This window comes from Poecilia mexicana, unplaced genomic scaffold, assembly GCF_051168715.1.
Source record: "Poecilia mexicana isolate PSO_F unplaced genomic scaffold, ASM5116871v1 scaffold_9, whole genome shotgun sequence".
Taxonomy (NCBI): domain Eukaryota; kingdom Metazoa; phylum Chordata; class Actinopteri; order Cyprinodontiformes; family Poeciliidae; genus Poecilia; species Poecilia mexicana.
In genome coordinates, this window is record NW_028263378.1 from 12,283,030 (window position 1) to 12,302,168 (window position 19,139).

The following is a 19,139-nucleotide window of genomic DNA, read 5'->3' on the forward strand; positions in this document are numbered from 1 at the left end:
TGTAAGTTATTTTACAAGTCAGACATTGTGGCAAAAAATAACAGATGACTCATCATTCCACCACACTCTTGTATAGGTGTAATTAGTTTATGTTGGGATGTATGAGGTTCTTCTTTTGAATCTGTTGAAGGAATTTAAAACCGTTTTCACAGGAAATGGACTCTTAACTTAAGCTAGACTCCCACGCTTGACGTATTGCGGAAAATAAGACAATAACTCATCAAATGTGTAAATACCTGAACTATTGTTTTCCATAAATGTTTAGCTTGTAAAAAAAAACTATTACTTAGCAAGATTGAGGTAAACAAACATTAACCCTATGAAGGATAGGTACACCCCATTGACTAAAATAAGATCAAAAAGAAAAAAAAAAAAAAGCAGGATAAGGGAAATTATAGACAAGATATGGACTTCTTCAATTTTAGCTTTAACTGTACTTGAGATAGTTGATTTTCCATGCAGCACTTAACCCGTCTGAGCTGTCATAATCTATTGCTGCTGCGCACCAAGCATGGGGGTGTAACAAAGGATTTCATGCCTGCCTGTGCCTATGATTACCATATCTGGTTAGCAGAACACTGAGCTTCCCTAAATCTTGATAAAAACAAACTGCCAGCTGGGGCATCAAACAAAAAGTTGAACTTCAAACAGCACAAAGAATTGTTTGTACTATTTTTTGTAAAAGTTTTATTAAAACAATACATTGAGAACTTCTTTGAGAGCAAGTACATACATACGTTTACAATGCACCTTGTTTCTCCTGTCAAGGAATGCAAATAAGTTGCAGCTCATTTTAGGACACTATACAACACCTCAAATTGCAGGACGACCAGATCATCTCTTTTGTTTCTTTGCACGTCACCGACATTCCTGCTCAGCAATCAGCACCCACAAGAACAATTCTCTGCTGCTAAATACATATTTAACCTCCAGCGCTGGGGAGTGTGTCGTTTTGATTTTTCAACAGCTGCTTCACAGGAAATATTCTAAAACCGTAGTATATCCATTAAAAGTTTTGGCAAAAGAGGGCAAGACTTTTAAGTGTTTGTGAGTATTTATATGTTTGCTCTTAACTGGTGAGTGACAGATGTTGGCCAGATGGTGTTGACTCACAGCACAATAATCCGGCACACTTGAGACTTTTGGCTCAGTACATATTTGCATTTTTCATCTCCCTTACTAAAACATTTGGTATTAAAATCTAAAGAGAGATGTCAATTAAACTTATGGTGGTAGACGTGTGTGCAATTCTCTGAAAATAACACCAGCACTCCTGAATTCATGACATATATGGAAACCGTACTGATAATATGGACCATTTATATTAAGGTATTTATCCAGGTCACTGTGATTACATTGGAAGACCTTGTCAAGTGCTTCTTTATTTTAGTAGCTGACACTATTTGGGAGAAAGTAACTCAAAACCACATGGGCATACATCAGGGGAAATATATATATTTTTTTCTTTTACCTGTTGTCAGATGGAAGAAGAGACAAAAGAGCCAAAGATGACAATTTCCTCCTCTCAGGCTGAGTGATGTTGTCCATGCGGTCCACCCACATCTCGATCATGCTCCCCAACAACTGGTCCATCTATAAATTAGAGGAAAGAGTAAGCTTAGCAAAAGTAATCACACACCTTGTTGCAACCATAACCATAACCATGCTGGGTAAGAGCTTCAAGGACTCTTCCTCCATCACGTCTGCCTAGCTCTTAGAGGCTCGCGACTGATGGTCACGCTGTCCCATAGTGAAACACCAAGCAAAGTTAGAAAAATAACTTAATTTGTGATATTTATTTTGCAAGCTTCAAATTGTGCTATAAGGACAAGTGTAATTTTAGCAATAAAAAAAAATATGATTTTTTTTATGATGGAAGAAGCAAAGTCAAAATGTCAAGGATTAAAAATTTCCCCATTTGTAATTCTCTGGGTCATTACTTCAGCCTCAACCTGAATGATTTCCTTTTAACAGCCACTTTGTCTCTCAGACAAAATGTTGCTGAGCTGACAGAAAAGAAGGGCAGACATCAGCCTCACCTCCTGGTTGCATTCAGAGGCCATTTGTGAGAGCAAAGAGGAGAAGAAGCTAAAGTTCTGGAGCAGGACACGACCGATGATGCCAAGGTAGGTGGACATCACAACAGGATAACGCTGCAAATCACAGACAGACACACACACACACACACACACAAAAAATCATATCAGATATGCACAAACGAGTATTTGGTAATGCTTTAACTCAACTAAGGATACAGCAGGTCATTAACATTGATGTAAAGATTGAAGTAGTAATAAATATGAGCAAATCCTAAAATGGTGGCCTATGTCTTTAATTACTGTCTGATTAATATATGCCACCATGAACTGATGGTATATGAAGAAATAAATATTTAAAGGAATAATCTGTGTGGTGTATGGCACACTCTATCACTAATTTAAAACAGTTAACATGTTAGAGATAACTTTAACTCAGATGTGCATGAGATGAAAAAAAAAATCCTCACCTCCCCATCCACGATGCCTCTAAAGACAGCTGGCATCAGAGGCTGAAACATGTGGACTCCCAGTACAGGGCTAACCTTTAAAGCTATTTCAACCACCTGCAGAGACACATGGAGACCAGGGATGAGGGAGACACATAAAATGTGCCAAAGGGAAGCACAAAGGTAAAACTCTGAAGAGAAGCAGGAAAAAAAGAGGTTGTGGAGGGATATAAAGGCAGGAAATAGGGCACAATTATGTAAAAAAAAAACATATATACAATGAATTACTCAGGTTCAGTGACTTGCAGGGAAGTATGGCTGTTTTTGTTGAAATAATGTTAGACTTGTGGATGTGTTCTGTCAGGCAATGGCTCTTAAACAAATGGTAAAAAGCAAACCTAGTATTAAGCCAATAAGTAAAAAACTTATTGGCTAGATTTTTTTCTTCAGGGATCAGAAGTCAGGATGTAGCAGTTGTTACAGGCTTGCTTTTATTATGACGTACGAGTCTGGAACTAGTCAGTGTGAGCTCTGTAGACTGTCTTTTGGCAAGTCTTTTCTCTCACTCCAAAAATGAAAACTGGTGAGTTCATCTCACATGATTTTTGTTTTTATGTCCTAAGCACGACATTTGTTTCCAGAAGCAGAATCTCTATGGATGTCCTGGCTGAATAGCGCCCTAGACAAGTTCTAGGACAACATGTCTAGGCTACATGTCCTATTCAGCATCATCAGGCAATCCAAGTTTAATCTGCCAAAAAAATCATATATCTTTTCAGAGTTGATATCTTTATTTTCTAAAACATCATCTCCAACACTGTTTTGCACTCATCCTGCTTACTTTACATAAAGATGTTGAAACAGAAAAATAACGTTTTCTCTTCAGCTTATGGTAATCCTAAACACACAGTCATTGCTTGCTCTCTTGTTGACACCTTCGTGATCTCCGGGTACTGTGATGACTTTATTTGAACAGTATCAACATTCCATTTCACACGCTTTATTCTTAGTTCGAACTGAGCTACAATCAATACAGCAGCAAATATGACAATACGTAATGATTAGATAAGAGAGTCCCATCTGGGTCCAGATGCGTAAATAAGAAAACAAAAATGTACAACCAGAAAATGTAAAACTGCTTATAAAAAGTAAATCAAAAAAATTGTGAAGAGAGAAACAATTCTTGCAGGTATTTGCCAAATTACAGAAGATAATTATGTTTAACTTCTTTTGCTTCTGAGTGGTCAAACCAACCAGTGCAGTACATTTGCACTGGTTGGTGCATATGTACCACCGATCTGCGTATCGGTGTATGAATGTGTGAGCATTTGTGAGTGCGAATGGGTGAATGTGGCTCTAGTGTAAAGCGCTTTGAGTGGTCAAAATGGTTGGAAAAAGCACTACATAAGTTGAGTCCATATATGGATTCCTCAAACAGCTCATGTTGATTAGCACGAGCTGTCCTCCATTGTCGGAATGTGTTATGTAGACATGTTTGTTTGTTAGCTGTGTGCTGGCTCTTCTTTCCCTAGTCAACATTAGTCAGAGCCAGATGTGCTATAAGCCATCAGATCAGGCTTAAACAAGCTCAAGCTTTGTGGAATTACAGGCATTCTGCTGACACCAAGCTCTGCTGTAAAAAAAAAAAAAAACAGCAAACAGTTTTCCTGGGAAATGCAAATTCTGAGAGATTGTTATTCAGTCATTTTCTTTTAGAATAGAAAATAAATATACTTTATTGTCCAACAATGAGGAAATCCATGTGAATCTTAGGTAAACAAAAAGAGGGACCTATATAACATAAAACCTATTTGCATTTACAAAACGCACCACTAAAATAATAAAAGTGTTTCAAGTAATATGTTATTTTTTACCAATTCAAGAAGAAGAATGCAAACCTTATTTTTTAAATATAAAGGAAATGTCCATTACTTTAAGGAGTGTTACCTTTGTATGCTTTCTGCAAGTTCACTAAGTGCAACGACTATTTATATATGAAAGTTCATTCAGAGTTCTGCAGGCATGGCCTCATGATTAACATGTTTTTATTAATCCTTCTAATACTCAAGATAACTTTTCTTTATTCACATTCGATATTACAGGACACCCAAGTCATCCTTTAATCCACGCTAATGTTTAACCTTATTTCAAGTAAGATGATCCTAATCATTTTCAATTCACTGACAAGAACAGTTGCAGAAAAAAAATCTCTTTACTGTGTTAGTCTACAATGAAAAAACAGAGAAAAAATGGTTGGAAAAAAGCTGAAATATTGATGAGGAAAAAATATTTCTACACACTTTCACTCCATACTTTTCCAGACGCAGATTTATGTTGTGTCCATTGTGGACATTTGAGTAGAAAAACAAAAGAACACTGACAATGCTTTTTACAGTTTTGTTTTCTTTTGGCATGTAGACTGAGATTCTTTAAAAGCAGATTTTTATTCTCCAGGACTGCATTTCTAATGGAAAAAAAAAGTGAAAAAATAAATAAATAAATAAATAAATAAAAATAAATAAATAAAAAATACAAAAAATAAAGAACTTTAAAGCTTTGTTTGATAGCAACTAAACAAGACCTGGTTTAAACCTAAATAAACAAAAACTGACAAGATGATTTTATGGTCACAGAGAACTTTAAGTTACCTTTAGTACTTGGACTTGTCCCTCATTTGTAATGTCCTTCAGAAGTTCACAAAAGGATCGGCACAACGATTCGCCATAATTCTGTAGAAAAGAAAAGAAGGATTTGGAAATCTGATCAGAAACATTTAAATTCGGCATTTTTCTTTAAAGTGAGTGTCTGTTTCTCCCACCTGCAGGAACTCAACGGCAGACAAGTATAAGTAGGCGTTTATGATCTGAAAACAGGTGCGGAGATTCTCAGAGCTCAGCTCTGAAAAACAAACATTGTCACATGAGATGCTGAATTTGCAGATTTGGTCCATTTGATAAAATGCAAACAGGTAAAAGAAATGTCATGGACTTGATAGGTTTTTATTTATATATGAACAAATCATTAGATTTTTTTTAAGAATATATTTAAAAAAAATGTCAAAAGAGAGCATGTAATAAATGAATAAAGCCATTGATTAGCTTGTACGAACACACACAAATTACAAAATGTACAAGAAACTGGTTCAAATTTGTTCTCATGCTACAGAAAATGAGGAAAATGCAATGGGGTGCCTACATTTTTCTTCACAAACTGAAAACTTGTTGAGAATGTAGTTTTCCTGCGCATCGCTGAACTAGTTGTTTAGTTCTGAGAACTGCTTCAAAACTCTGTGGACTTCCCACTTCGGGCATCTGTAAGCAGGTATTCCAGAGATGGATGATTGGATTTGCATTTCTTTGTTTTGACTGATAAGCAACATGTTTGATGTCATTCCTAAGGTTTTCTGTGGAATTATGGTCACTGAGCTGGTGTTGACACTCAACTTTTTACTCTGGACAAAGATGCTGCTTGGATTCTGTCATGAGGCTTCAGGTTAGTTTCATACCAATAGCTTGACTTCATACTGCAGTAACTCTGAACCTCCATTTATGACTTGGGCTAACTTTTTTTTTAAGCGTTTGATCAAATTTTAACTCAACAGCCTGCCATCTTCTGCACTTTATTACTTATTCATTCATGTTGGGTTTTTTTCTAAATATCTGTAAAAATATATTTTACTCAATTTTTAATAATTGTATTCCCTCACTGACTAAGTTATGTTGCTATTATTTGAACACACCAGGGCAATTAGGACACTGAATCACTAATTCAAGATGTTAGATATGTTTCACATTACTACATCTACTAGTAAAGGCACAACTTTGAACATAATTAAGCAGTGAAAGAAATACTGGCTGGAACCATGATGCAACAGATGAATATTGTAGCATCAGCTTCACAGGCCTGGAAGTAAGTTCAAGTAGCTGCTGAGCTGCCAGGACAAATAGAAGGGTTGTAAGAATCCATTAAGAAGAACTGCACATAAATTATTAAGTGTGCCCTGTGAGATTATTAGCCTAGCATTAAATCGGTTCTGCTTCATCTCTGCATTTTATACAAGTGGGGCTGTCTAACTTCATGTTAACACACAGAAAATGAAACCTTACAGATCAGGTGCTGGCTAGGATATGTGCTAAGAAAAGGCTGTATGAACGCTTAAGCATATGGTAACACCTTATAAACACAAATGTCTAACTTGGTCAGATAATAGCAACAGGAGCTGAATAATTATCTTGTAATGAAACAGAACAAACAAAAGAAAAATCACTAAGAGTATCATTAAAAAGACATGCATAGAAAAATCGACCCGTCACTAGAACTGGATCATTTTCAGTTTGACCAACTAGTCAAAAACTTTTTTTTTTTTTTTTTTTTTTTAGTTATCACACCACAGTAAGTTTCACCAACAGCACTCTTTAGTATGGAAGTTGTTGCTGAAGGAAGAACACTCAACGTTGACTATTTTCAGTTTCCGGTATACAACTATTAATTCAGTGGAAGTAAGACGGTTCAAAATCCCATCAAAATGGTGTTGGCATTTTGATTAGTGCCATCACCAAAATCACACACATCAAATGTTGGTCAATGTTTCATTTACTATGGCTCAAAAGCAATATGTTAAATCTAATAACTGTGTTTTGCAAGGCAGCAAATCCTCAACAAGAAAGGTCGAAAATGTACTTTGAATTCTGTTCCTATATCTTCTCAGTTCTTATAGAGACATCAGAAATGGCTGAATAGAATGAGCAATAAAATTATGTTTGGTGCATCTCTTAATATAGCAAAAGTATTTAAATAAACTTAAGAATTTGGAAATGCATCAAGAAATAAATGGCCCTCATGGTAACACCACACAATTACAGAAGAGATTATGAAGTGGACAAATTTTGCTTTTCAGTCTTAAAGAGTGTCATTCAATAGTTTGAGGTGAGTGTAGTAAAATGGCTCTACAATAAATGTTAATTGACTCTTGAACCACCAGTTGCGTAATAATGGCAAGTGTGTTCCCAGAGTTGTGTGATTATGCTGTTTGATGTTATATACTGAACAGGGAGCTGTAGTGCTCTTATATACTTCTAAACCTGGCAACAGAAAGAGGAAAATGGAAAAAGTCAACATTTTAAAATCTTCCATGTTTGTTATACAAATGGAAAAACCTCTCTTCTTACACAGAAAAAAAAATGAAGTCGGTGCAATGAGAAAGAGATGAAATGAGACAAGTATAGTCCTGCTGTAAAGTTCTATGCAAAGGTAATCAGATATGTACCTCTACTTCAGACACAATTGGTCCAAATTATAAAAACAAAATAGAATATGCATTTTTCAATGATTAATGTAAACAAGTGAAAGAAGATGACCTTGTCAGAAAACAATAGACCCATTTAGCTCCCATGCAAATGCTGTGTTTGACCAAAAACACACCACCGTCCAGAACCTCCTATCCTCATAGTGAAACAGGGTAGTGGCAGTATCATGCCATTAAGAGGCATATTTTCCCTGGGATAGAGAGCTAGAGAGGGTTGATTGGAAGATGGATGGAGCTAAAAAATAGATCAACACTGGAAGGATATTAGTGAGGAAAAGAGTCGGATAACGACCCAAACATCCAGCTAAAGCTACAATAAAATAGTGTCGATCAAACCATATCCATCTAGTAGAATGAACCCAAATTAATTGAGACTTAACACATTGACAGATGCTCTCAATCAAGGTTGACTGTGCCTGTGCTATTTTACAAAGAATAATGGGGAAAAAAATAAATAAATAAAATAAAAAATCAGTCTGTAGATGTAGAAAGCTGGTGGAGAAATACCACAAAACACTGGTAGAGAATGGAGGTTGTGCAAAATACTGAGTCACAGGGGCTGAATACAAATGACCACCACATGCTGCTATGTGTTGGTCTATCACTTAAAATACCAAAATACTTCTGCAATGTACTGTACAGAGTTGATGAGAGAAATTGCTGAGTTTTATGAGCCCCAAGAGATGCAAAGAGAAACTGCTGAGACCAAAACATAAATAATCACAAACAAGAGAAGATTTATGGCGTTACCGGTAGTCAACATAGTTGTAGTCAAAATGTTTACAAAAAAGTGAGAGTTAAGGGGGATTAAGATGGAAAAGAACGTAAGAAGACCTGATCCTAGGATTGACAAATGGGAGCCAACAATCTTACCACACAAACAAACCTGACAGTCTGATAAAATTGCATGCGTTCACCTAGACTGACATTTTCGTGAGTAGCTTTGAGGTAACAGGGTGACAGGAGGCACTTAGAAAACTTTACGAAAACTTCACAAAAGCCCAGAGTGAAGCCAATACATCATGTTGACATAAATAGAACTTTTCCTCTTTTCACAAACAAAACTAAACATTTCATGGCTGTTTACTAAATTCTTAAAAAAGTTCATTTTAGAGGTGATAGGATAAATTTCAACTTTGCATAAAAAGGAACCTAATATCTTTGAAGGTTTAATTAAAATATTTAATGCCCCAAGGCACAAAAAGATAATTAGGAAGATGAAAATGTCTACAAAATGCTTTTTTTAAAAAAAAAAAAAAAGTTGCATCTCACAACTATAAATTTAAAAGCCATCATGATTAGAGCAAACCCTCTGAACTCAGGCATCAAAGAGCCTTATCCTGATCATTATTAGGTTTGTGTAGAAAAGATTAAAATCTCCATGGTGAACCAGCACTGTAGCCCACTTGGACCACAGTGCTGGTTCACCCAGGTGATTTTGATGCTGATGTATGCCATGTGCTTCCTCGGCCGGCTGTCAGCCATAATACGGTAATGGGGGTAATGTATGCAACCATCTGTTATCTGGTCAAGTATGCAAAGCATTCCAGGGCCTATTTAGTCAGCACATCAGTCTATATGAATATTCAACATTACACTCAGAGTATGAAGACAAATTCGAGTAAACACATTCCGTGTGCCTATGCACAAAATGAGCACAATAATGGATTTAAAACAGACAAGCAAGCGCAAGAGTCTTTGACTTTAAATGAGCAGTAAGGACATTGTTGAGCAGTGTTCTGTTCTGAAGCAGAGATGGTAAAAAACAGCATTTTTGAGTAAAGACAGAAAAACATGAAAGGCACACTATGACAGACTGAGTTTTTGAAAGTTAAAGGAAGAAAAAAAAAAGCCTCTCAGATGATCCAGTTGCTGAACAAGAACAGCTGCGGTTATTGGACAGGTAAACAACTAAGCTATTGTGTGCAGCTGTTTTTACCCAGTCCAAGTCACAATCATTCATCCTAATTACTTTTAAACCAAGGAAGTATGCTATATAATAAACACAATAAATACATTAAAACAGCAATACAATCGAGTTAATTATTTTCATAAATTTCTACTACTTTGTATAATCCCTTTGCTGACTATGACAGCCGAAAGTCTTGAACTGATGAACATCAGAGACTGAGTGTCCTCCTTCCCAATGTCCATTACTATAGTGCCTTGCAGTTGATGTTTATTTGTGGGCCTTTCTGTCCAAGTTTGGTCTTTAACAAGTGAAACGGAAGCTCACTTGGGTTAATATTGGTTAACTGTCTTGGCCTGTAAACAACATTTCCACTTGTTTGCCTTAATAAACTCATGTGTTATTTTGGCTGTGTGTTTTAGTTCATCGTCCATCCGTATTATGAAACGCCATCCAATCAACTTGACTGCATTTAATTAGATTTGAACAGAAAGTATGTGGATAGTGGAGTTTATTAACATATTTAAATACACAAGAAAACATTTCACCCAATTCTTGTATTCAAAAAACTATTCAAGATTTATGGTGTATAATAATTCTTCCCTGAAAAACAGAGTCATGTCAATGTAACCTTGATATAAAACAAGCCTTGAGTAAGATATTACAAAACAAGCAGTGGTGAAATTGTAGATGCAATGTATAATTAATATCTGTTAGGCCAACACTTAAAGTAGCTCGGCTGAAAGTCTCCCACAGCAAGACGATTTTGAACTGCTGATGGCAACAGGTTGGTAGAACACAAATGAACTGCTATCACAGCAACCCTCAAGTGACAGCATCTCAACTCCACCAATATTGCTTTCAGATGAGATGCCACAAGTAAGTCCCTAAAGGCTCCAATTGGCACAGACAGACAGGCAATTACGAGTGAGCTGAGAGCCAATATCCAAGACACAGTTAAAAGGCTACTCTGGTTAAAATCATAGAGAAACTAGAGTGTTGAGAGGAGAAGTAATATTAAATAAAGTAAAACACTAACACAAATCTCAGCAAGAATTTTTTATACCAACCAATTCTACTTTGTGTTGCACACTGAGCATGTCGTGTGGTAACACTATAAGTAACGATCCACGCCATGGTTCTCAGAAGGAAAAGAAAAGATGTGAATAGTAAAGAGAAGATGGGTTTCATTCATCCTGTAATTCAGATGAAGAAATTTGAACCATACTTTAAAAACACGATGACATTTATTTGTCCAAACATATGTGCGGTGCAGACCATGCACTTCCATTAGAAGCATGAACAAATAACAGAGTACTGTGCCCAAGTGGAGAGCTTATTTACATCTTCTATGAAATCCAACTAAGGCCGTATGGTTGCAATCAAAATATTTCTCTACAAAAAAAAAAAAAAAAAAAAAAATCTGAGATATTTGATTTCTTTTTTCCAAAAGCAAAAGAGGACATAAGTAAATGATTGCGACAGCTGTCAGCTATCTGTCCTTATATAACGGATGAATAAAGCCGTCCTTATATTTCTTGTTGATAAGCAGTGAAGCAAAAACATCTAAGGAAAAAGTTGTGTATGAGTATGAACAACTTTAAACTTTAAAAAGTTTAAGGTTTTTGTAATAAATGGGGGAAAACTGCTTTGGGGCTTGAGGCAAGTCGGTGAAGTCAGAAAACTGAGGCCTAGAATTGATAAGACATTCTGGATTCTTGTCAATTACTACTGAAAAATCAACCTCATTGAATATTTATGTACTGGTTCATATATTACAATGCTCACATTAAGGGATATGGATCATCACCCAAAATAAATATAAATTAATTACAAAATCCGAGGGAACAAAATAGAGTTTCCTATGTAGGGTGATTGAACTTAGCCTTAAGGATGAGAGGAGGTGCTCTGTTAAAGTTGTAAATAACACTTTTCATTGCGCGAACATTCAATTTTCTTATGTTATTTTAATGTTTTTTGCCAATATTTTGTCTGGCCATGAATAAAATATTCAAAAGGCTAAATGGCCTTTTTGCCAGTCAACAGATTCTGCAGGGTAGGCAGACCACATTATCCTTCTCCACACAAGCACACACAAAGTGCCATAACAGAAGTAGTCACAACAGCAGCTGTTGAGGCCCTGATTAAGCTTTAGTCAGAACATATTTCATAGCCCTGGGCATATGCTGCACAAATTTGCTTTGGTTATGAACATTAACTAGAAAATGAGCCTCGCATATGACTCTGATAAGAGCCCTGGAGGTAGCTCCAGTGTTTAATAAAGAAAAATGCTGAAATTATGATCATCCAGTAAACCAGTATTTGCTTTAAATTTATGGTGTTGATGATAAATGAAGACATCAGCTGTAAAAAGTGTAGTTGCCAAGTTAAATCAAATGGACAAAATCTGGAGTTTAAAAGCCCCTAAAAAATGGTTGCTTGGTAGACAATGCATAGATTTAATACCTGTTGCCATTTAACTGTCTATGCATGCGAGGATGCAAAATTGAGCAGAATTTTATTATCTGTTCTTGTAGAGCGCCAGTGACAGCCTAATAGAAAACCTTTCATGTCATTACTGTAAACATCATTTAGGGTTGGAATAGTTGAATAAAAACCCAACCAAAAAACAAAAGTATTTCTAATTGAAATTAAATGGATGACCTTATTTTTCACTACATTTTTTATATATACATTTTTATTTATATTCTTAATTTTTTTTTCCCCAATCAATTACTTTTTGTTTCATATTTTCTATATTCCAGTTGTACATTTAATCCGAGCTACTGGCTTAATAATAATCTTATATTCTACTGAGAATATCTCAAAAAACCAACAGCGATTAACAGAGGGAGAAGAATTATTTACTCTATTTTTAGCATAAAAATAAAGTAATTAGAGCTCAATTTCAGCAGCTGATGAACTTGTAAATAAGCATAATAGAGGTCATGCACTTCTAAGATTGTTCTCTACCACAACATTCAGGCAAATCCCTAAGTGGTTAAAAAACGAAATATGGGCCCTGCTGTTATTTTAGTCAACATAACGGAATTATCATCTTGCAATAAATGTTGCTGATAGTCTTTCTTATAACTGTGCACACTGTTTATACATAATTAAACAAGTCTACGTAAAAATGAATAGCTAACATGTCAAAAATATATAAACTATTAGAAAAGTCACACAAGAAGTCGACCTTCAAAAGAATGCAGCAAATTCAGTTGCATATTAAGTGTTAAAAAAGTCAAAGATTCTAAGTTTATATTAGCTAACCTATAATTAAACTTCAACAGATAACTCAGTCTCTGCGTTAAATATGACTGAACACATCCAATCTCTATGGTAGCTGTAATTGAAGTCATTACTTTGAGTAGAGAGGCCTGAAATAAAAAGGTTGTCTTCTAATGAGGATGTCTAAATTGATCCATGAAGCACATTAGCCGGGCAGTTAAGTGGGAGAGCTTCAGATGCCTTTAGTTCAGATGCTCCTTGGCTGTAAACATTATCGATCACTGGAGGGCGAGTATGCTATGCTCTGATCAATTCCGCACTGTAATTTATGCAAAAATACAACAGTACGCTATTTTTGTTATCTGCAATTTAATAAACAACAATAGCATGTATTCATTTTTGTAAAAAGCGTTTGGCTACCATCACACAGAAACAGCCCCCCCCCCAAAAAAAAAAAAAAACAGCCTTTTTTTGGGGGATGGAGGGAGTCTAAGACTCTAACTTTTAGTTTTGCCAAATTAATCTGTTAGTCATTTCTCTTTCCAGGGCCCTCAGGCAATATCAATGACACATGAGTGAAAATAAAATGGCACTTTAACCATCATTTGCTCACTTCATTAGGGCTTCCTTCTGCTCCAGAAGAAGCAATTGCTTCACTTTCAAAGCACAAACATCTTGTAGTTCAGAGCCAAGTGTTAGGGAAACGGAGCGCAGAGCAAGGTTAACATTTTAACCGCAGCAAGACTCCTGACATTCTAATCAGGGAATTTGCAGTGCACGGTTAGCAGTGATGGAACAGGGCTTGTTATCAGAGAGGCCAGGCCACGTACCTGGCATGTGGAAACATTCCTCAGAGCCAAAACTCTCTCAACGGCCCACATCCCTCCACTGCTCTCCACGGACCAAAAGAATGAACGACCGGATGTTTGAGTAAAAGGCAGCCAGAGATGATGAGAGACAGCTTTAGAGCTTGAGAAAGATACTAAAACCAGAAAACTTGATTTCCCGAATAACTTTTCCTAAATTTATGCAAATAGATGCATAAGTGTAACATAGAAATTATTCTTTTCACTCCCTAGTGCGGAAAATATTCATTTTAAAATGGCGTGCTACTTTACTTTGACCTGTGACCATACCTTCAAGCTATTATCTTTCATCCCTGCCGCTTTGAAATGTCCCTTGAACTCAAGTGACAAGCTAATTATCTTCAAGATATCTAATGTGTTTAAAATGTGGAAAATCAACCAGGAGAACATAATGTTTCTCAGAGTGATATGAGACAGAGACAGAAAAATAGTCAAGTGGAAAAGGCATTAATTGCCGACAATCTGCTGTAATTGTACAGGAGCCATATCATAAAGAAAAATAATTTTTTTGCACTCAATAGCGTATCTAAGAGCCTGAATTTAGCAGGCTCAAAAATATGTAATTGAGCTATTCACATCGGGATAAATCATCTGCTTTACTCCTGCAGCTCAAGAGTACAGCAGTCATTCAGCCTTTTCAACTACATTCAAAATTCAACTTCAAATGACTAAGGAAGTTATCTACCAAATGAAAAGTCAATACAGGTTTGCTTTTTATTTGGAGTGCAGAGTGTACTTGACCTCAGAAAGGTTTTTGTAAAAAAAAAAAGAAAAAGAAAAAGAAAGAACCTGTTTCAGTAATTTTACTTCATGACCACAAAATGGGCACAGTTTGGTATGGAGAAAAATCAAGACTTTTAAAAGTTATATTTAAATAGAGCTGCCACTAACACTTATATTGTTTGCAACATAGTTATTAAGCTGATTCATCTGAATTTGAACCAGTGTACAAACTTTCATAGGAGCTGCTCTATCAAGAGCAAAACAGCAACAAGGTAAAACATTCAAGTATTTAATTCAATGCATAGTTGAAGTTAACCACTTAAAATAAAACTGTCCCAGATGATTTCAAGACCTTAACAACAATATACTATGTATACAGCATTTAAACAGCAGAAGGGCTAATTTTTGCTTTGTTAATCAAGACATTTGGAAATGATTGTTTTATGGTTATAGTTGTTCTGTATTGTGTAGCAAATAAGTCTAACCAGAGGCAAGGATTGCAAATAAACCACTGGCATGAAATCTGGTATACACCACCTGTATTATGTTAAACCAACCTCCTACAATGTTCTGATTACATCATCCCTGACAAAACAGTAAATAAGCTAAAAAAAACTATGTTAATAAAAAAAAAAAGAAAAATGGATGTAGCACACTGTAACTATAGAAGAAAAAACAGTAAAACTACATGGCTCCTCAGATATGTTCTCCTAATAATCTGTTAAAATCAGAGGGAAATCAGAGTAATTTTGTCATTTGTTCTAATCCAAAGATTATTGTGGCAGTAAAATTTAAGTGAGCATAGAAAACTCAGCTGGGATTCGCAGCTCCCCCTCTGCTAATGCACAAAACTAAAACGGTTTTCTTGCAACACTGTTGAGAAATCACATTCACTGCTAAACGATGCCCTCACATGAGGTGATCTCACAGTGAACGGTCAACTTGTGCTGAACTTAAGCCAAAAATAAAATTTGCACGTTCCCTTTGAATGTCTGACTCACCTGATGATTATTGGTAAACCTTAAACTGGCCTACATTTTCATGTCACATTCTCTTCCTTATGTGCAATTGGCTTGTAACTGCATTTAAAGAACACTACACTATTATCAACAGAAACCTCATGCAGGGACCCTATGCACTTAACCATATTCCATGCACAGATTTGGTCTCACCAATGAAATGTTATCTTTCTTCCACATATGTACATTGTGAATGCTTCATATTCACACCCCTTTTGCTTTTACAGATGTTCTCATAATAGCACCGAAAATGGCATATTTTATTAGAATCTTATGTGACATCTTTTGTTTGTTTTTCTTTGGGAAACAAAAATGAAGCCAAGCTCAGACTAGATGTAGAACATCTGTGAGCATCAATTTTGAAATACTGCCATAGATTCTATTTTGGGTTTGGGTCAGGACTTTTACTAGGTCACAAACATCAATATAATTTGATCTAAACCATTTCATTGCTCATCTGGCTATATGTTTTAGACTTATTGGTGTGTTGGAAGTGAATGTCCACTTCCAACACGTGTTGGAGTCACGAGTCTCCAACAGATTTTCCATCTTCTCATTAACTCTGTCCAATCTCATAATCCATACTGAAGAAGGCATGATGCTGCCATTATTATGTGTCACAAAGGGTGAATGTCATTTGCCAAAATGTTAAAATCCATGTCTCATTTTTCCTTCCCTTTCATAGTAATCGACTCTTTTGTTTTGCTCCATCACAAACTACCTGTTGTGCATGAGCACCAGCAGAGTATGTCTCCCAGGATGACAGTGATGGGTTCAAATATAAAACTGGCAGGCCAGAACATTATTTTTTCAAACCAGAAAGATGTGTTGTTACAGCATGACTATCTTCCAGAGAGCGATGAGACATGTTCGGCTGTGACAAAGCAAGGCATTTATATTACCTGGACCAACATCACAGGACAAACATCATAAAGGAGCCTAGCTAAATCAACAGAAGCAGATATAAACAACAAAAATAAGTTTATGCTTGATTTTACACCGTGAAACTGTTTTAGCCTAAGTAAATAGCATAAATATCTCACAACAGTGGATGCACTGAATTTCCAAGCAGTGAAAATGGTTTGCAGAAAACAACTCTGTAAACAAGATATATTTTTAGGAATGCGAAATATGATTTGGAAAAAAAAAAAAGCAAATGTTTCTGTACCCCACTTCACTTTGTGACACAAGACAACTGGTCAGCTGATGCATGAAAGACTGGGTCTTTTGTGGATGTAGAGGGGATGTAGATACTGAAACAGCCTTTCACAACACGAACCCTGGAGTAACATTTAAATTGAACTGTCACTATGTACTGGCTTCTGAAATTGCCTGCTTCCATAGTATTTAGATGAAAATGGCATAAAGAACAGGAAACAGTCTATTCTAAGCTGAGAACAATATTTTGTCTATTGCTGCTTTTTACATAAGATGTGTTATTTTCTTTTTCCAGTCTGATATTCTTACCATATGAAGAGAAGGCAGACCATAACTAGGCATTTTCTAGTAAACTTAATTATAGCTTAAAAGTTATCCAAAAAGAATCATTAACATCCACCCAACCACCTACAACAAAAGTCATGGACAGTAAATGCTCAAGTGTTTTCTCAGTAAAACTTTGGCCCGTAAAATGACAGATTTATCCTCCAACTTTACCTACAACTCTTGTTACACGCACATGAAGCGGTTAGCATTGCTACAACAGTGTCTCTATATGTTCAACACAATTTTCAGCCTTCCTGTTATCTGATGAGAATTTTGCTCTTCCTTTCAACTTTAAAACAACATAAAAAGAGGCATGTCTCACCCTATTAAAAAGAGCTGTTTCCTCTAAAAAAAAAAAAAAAGAAAAGCTTCTCACATCTCTCCCCTTCCTCAAACACATTTCAAATCCCTCTCTTATGTGTGGTGTGCCAACTGACCAAAACAAGATCAGATACGAGTTTGTAACCAGCAGGGAATTGATATTGGTTTATCAAATTAGGGGAAAAAAAAGGTTTATTCCAATCAACGGTCACCTTCCAGGTGGATCTGGACAAAGGGACAAATGAGTAAATATTAGGGATGTGCCGATCAGGTTTTTTCCTGCCGATACCGATACCGATCACCCATGAGGGCCGATACACCGATACCGATCACCGATACCGATCACATAATTATTATTTATTTATTTTTTATCATAAACACTACAGGTTACATTATGTGGAAAAAGGAACCATGAATTCACCTTAATTTAGACAAACACTTGTTTTTAATAACTTTTTCCAAGAAGAAAACTAAACAAAACAGGCTTTGTGCAAATTGTACTGGTATTGATAATACTATCTTTAACAGACTGAAAACATATGAAGGCTCTGAAGAGGCTAAATAATGCAAAGAGCCAAAATAAAACCTCTCAACATTGCCAAAAAGTTCAAGTATAAAACTTAACATTCAAAGGCAAAAACAGGATCCATTACAATAAACAATCCAGAGTTACTGAAAACTTCCTGATAGCATGGCGGCTAGCTGATTACTGCTAGCTCTGAGTGGCTGTTTCTGACTGAGCGGAGTAATTATGCAGATCAGGGAGGAGATCGATTATTTTTTTAGAGATTATCTGTCTCATGTTAGGACAGCGAAAGTTTTAATACGTATGTAAAATTTATTTTTTTTTAGGTTAGATGCTGCAGCTTCAAGCAGAGGTTCGGTGTGAGAGTCACTACCAGGTGGAGCAGAAGCGAAGCTCCGTCTGTCAAATATTACTACCTGTAGCGTAGCAGCGGTTCAACAGGAGAGCAGAACCAGCGTCTTACATCGCAGCTCGAAGACTTCAATAATTTTGCGGGTTATTTGTTTAGCTTTCTGACCGTCATGCTAATCCGGGTGAGTGTTTGTAGCTGTGCGCTGCTTTACCTGCTATCTGATCGCTCCGTATGTCTTTTTTACTGCAGTGAGCCTCGATGTAGCCAAACTCCATCAAGTATGGCTTTGTTTTTATGTCGTATTAGCTTCGTTGTGTTGATGCATTTTTGACCTGCTTCAATTTTCCCCACAACACGCAAACTTCCCCATTCACTCAGTGCGTTATAGTTCCACATCGCTTAGGATTTGTTGCTGCGCGTTTGCGCAGAGTGAAGGAAAGAGGAGATCAGCTGCACAAGCAGGCTGCGAAATGAGAAGCAGGTGATCGGTATCGGTAAAAAAGACAATGATCGCCGATCACCGATCATGCACTTTTTCACGAAAATCGGCCCGATTATGATCGGTGACCGATCGATCGGCACACCTCTAGTAAATATATATATTTAAACTTGGGTGGCACCACTGGATCTCTAAGAGTATTTCTTAATAACACTGAACACATCTATCAGTAAACAAGAGCTACCACTCTTGGACACTGAAGCACATTAAAGCTTTAAAATGGCCTCGAGGTGAATATAGCAATCAAATCTGAATCTCGTGCCAAAAAAATCTGCAGATATCTTCATCCTTTATTGTGCAACATTTAATCTTTAAAGTTCAACAACCTCTTTCTAAAACTACACTGTCAACCCTCTCTCACTTCATCATCAGAAACACTTAAAAGACTAATGTGGCAGCTGATTAGTGTTCACCGAAT

The 19,139-nt window shown here is 36.3% G+C and overlaps 1 protein-coding gene across 1 annotated transcript in view; it reads right to left on the minus strand.

The window, feature by feature from the left end:
- Nucleotides 1-19,139, minus strand: part of ipo11 (importin 11) — a 108,458-nt gene that overhangs the window by 27,105 nt on the left and 62,214 nt on the right. The window contains exons 23-27 of the mRNA XM_015006323.2: nt 5,304-5,383; nt 5,134-5,214; nt 2,507-2,602; nt 2,040-2,153; nt 1,472-1,593 (exon numbers count right to left, since the gene is read on the minus strand). Of these exons, the coding sequence (XP_014861809.1) occupies nt 1,472-1,593; nt 2,040-2,153; nt 2,507-2,602; nt 5,134-5,214; nt 5,304-5,383 (493 nt within the window). The remainder of the gene's footprint in view (nt 1-1,471; nt 1,594-2,039; nt 2,154-2,506; nt 2,603-5,133; nt 5,215-5,303; nt 5,384-19,139) is intronic.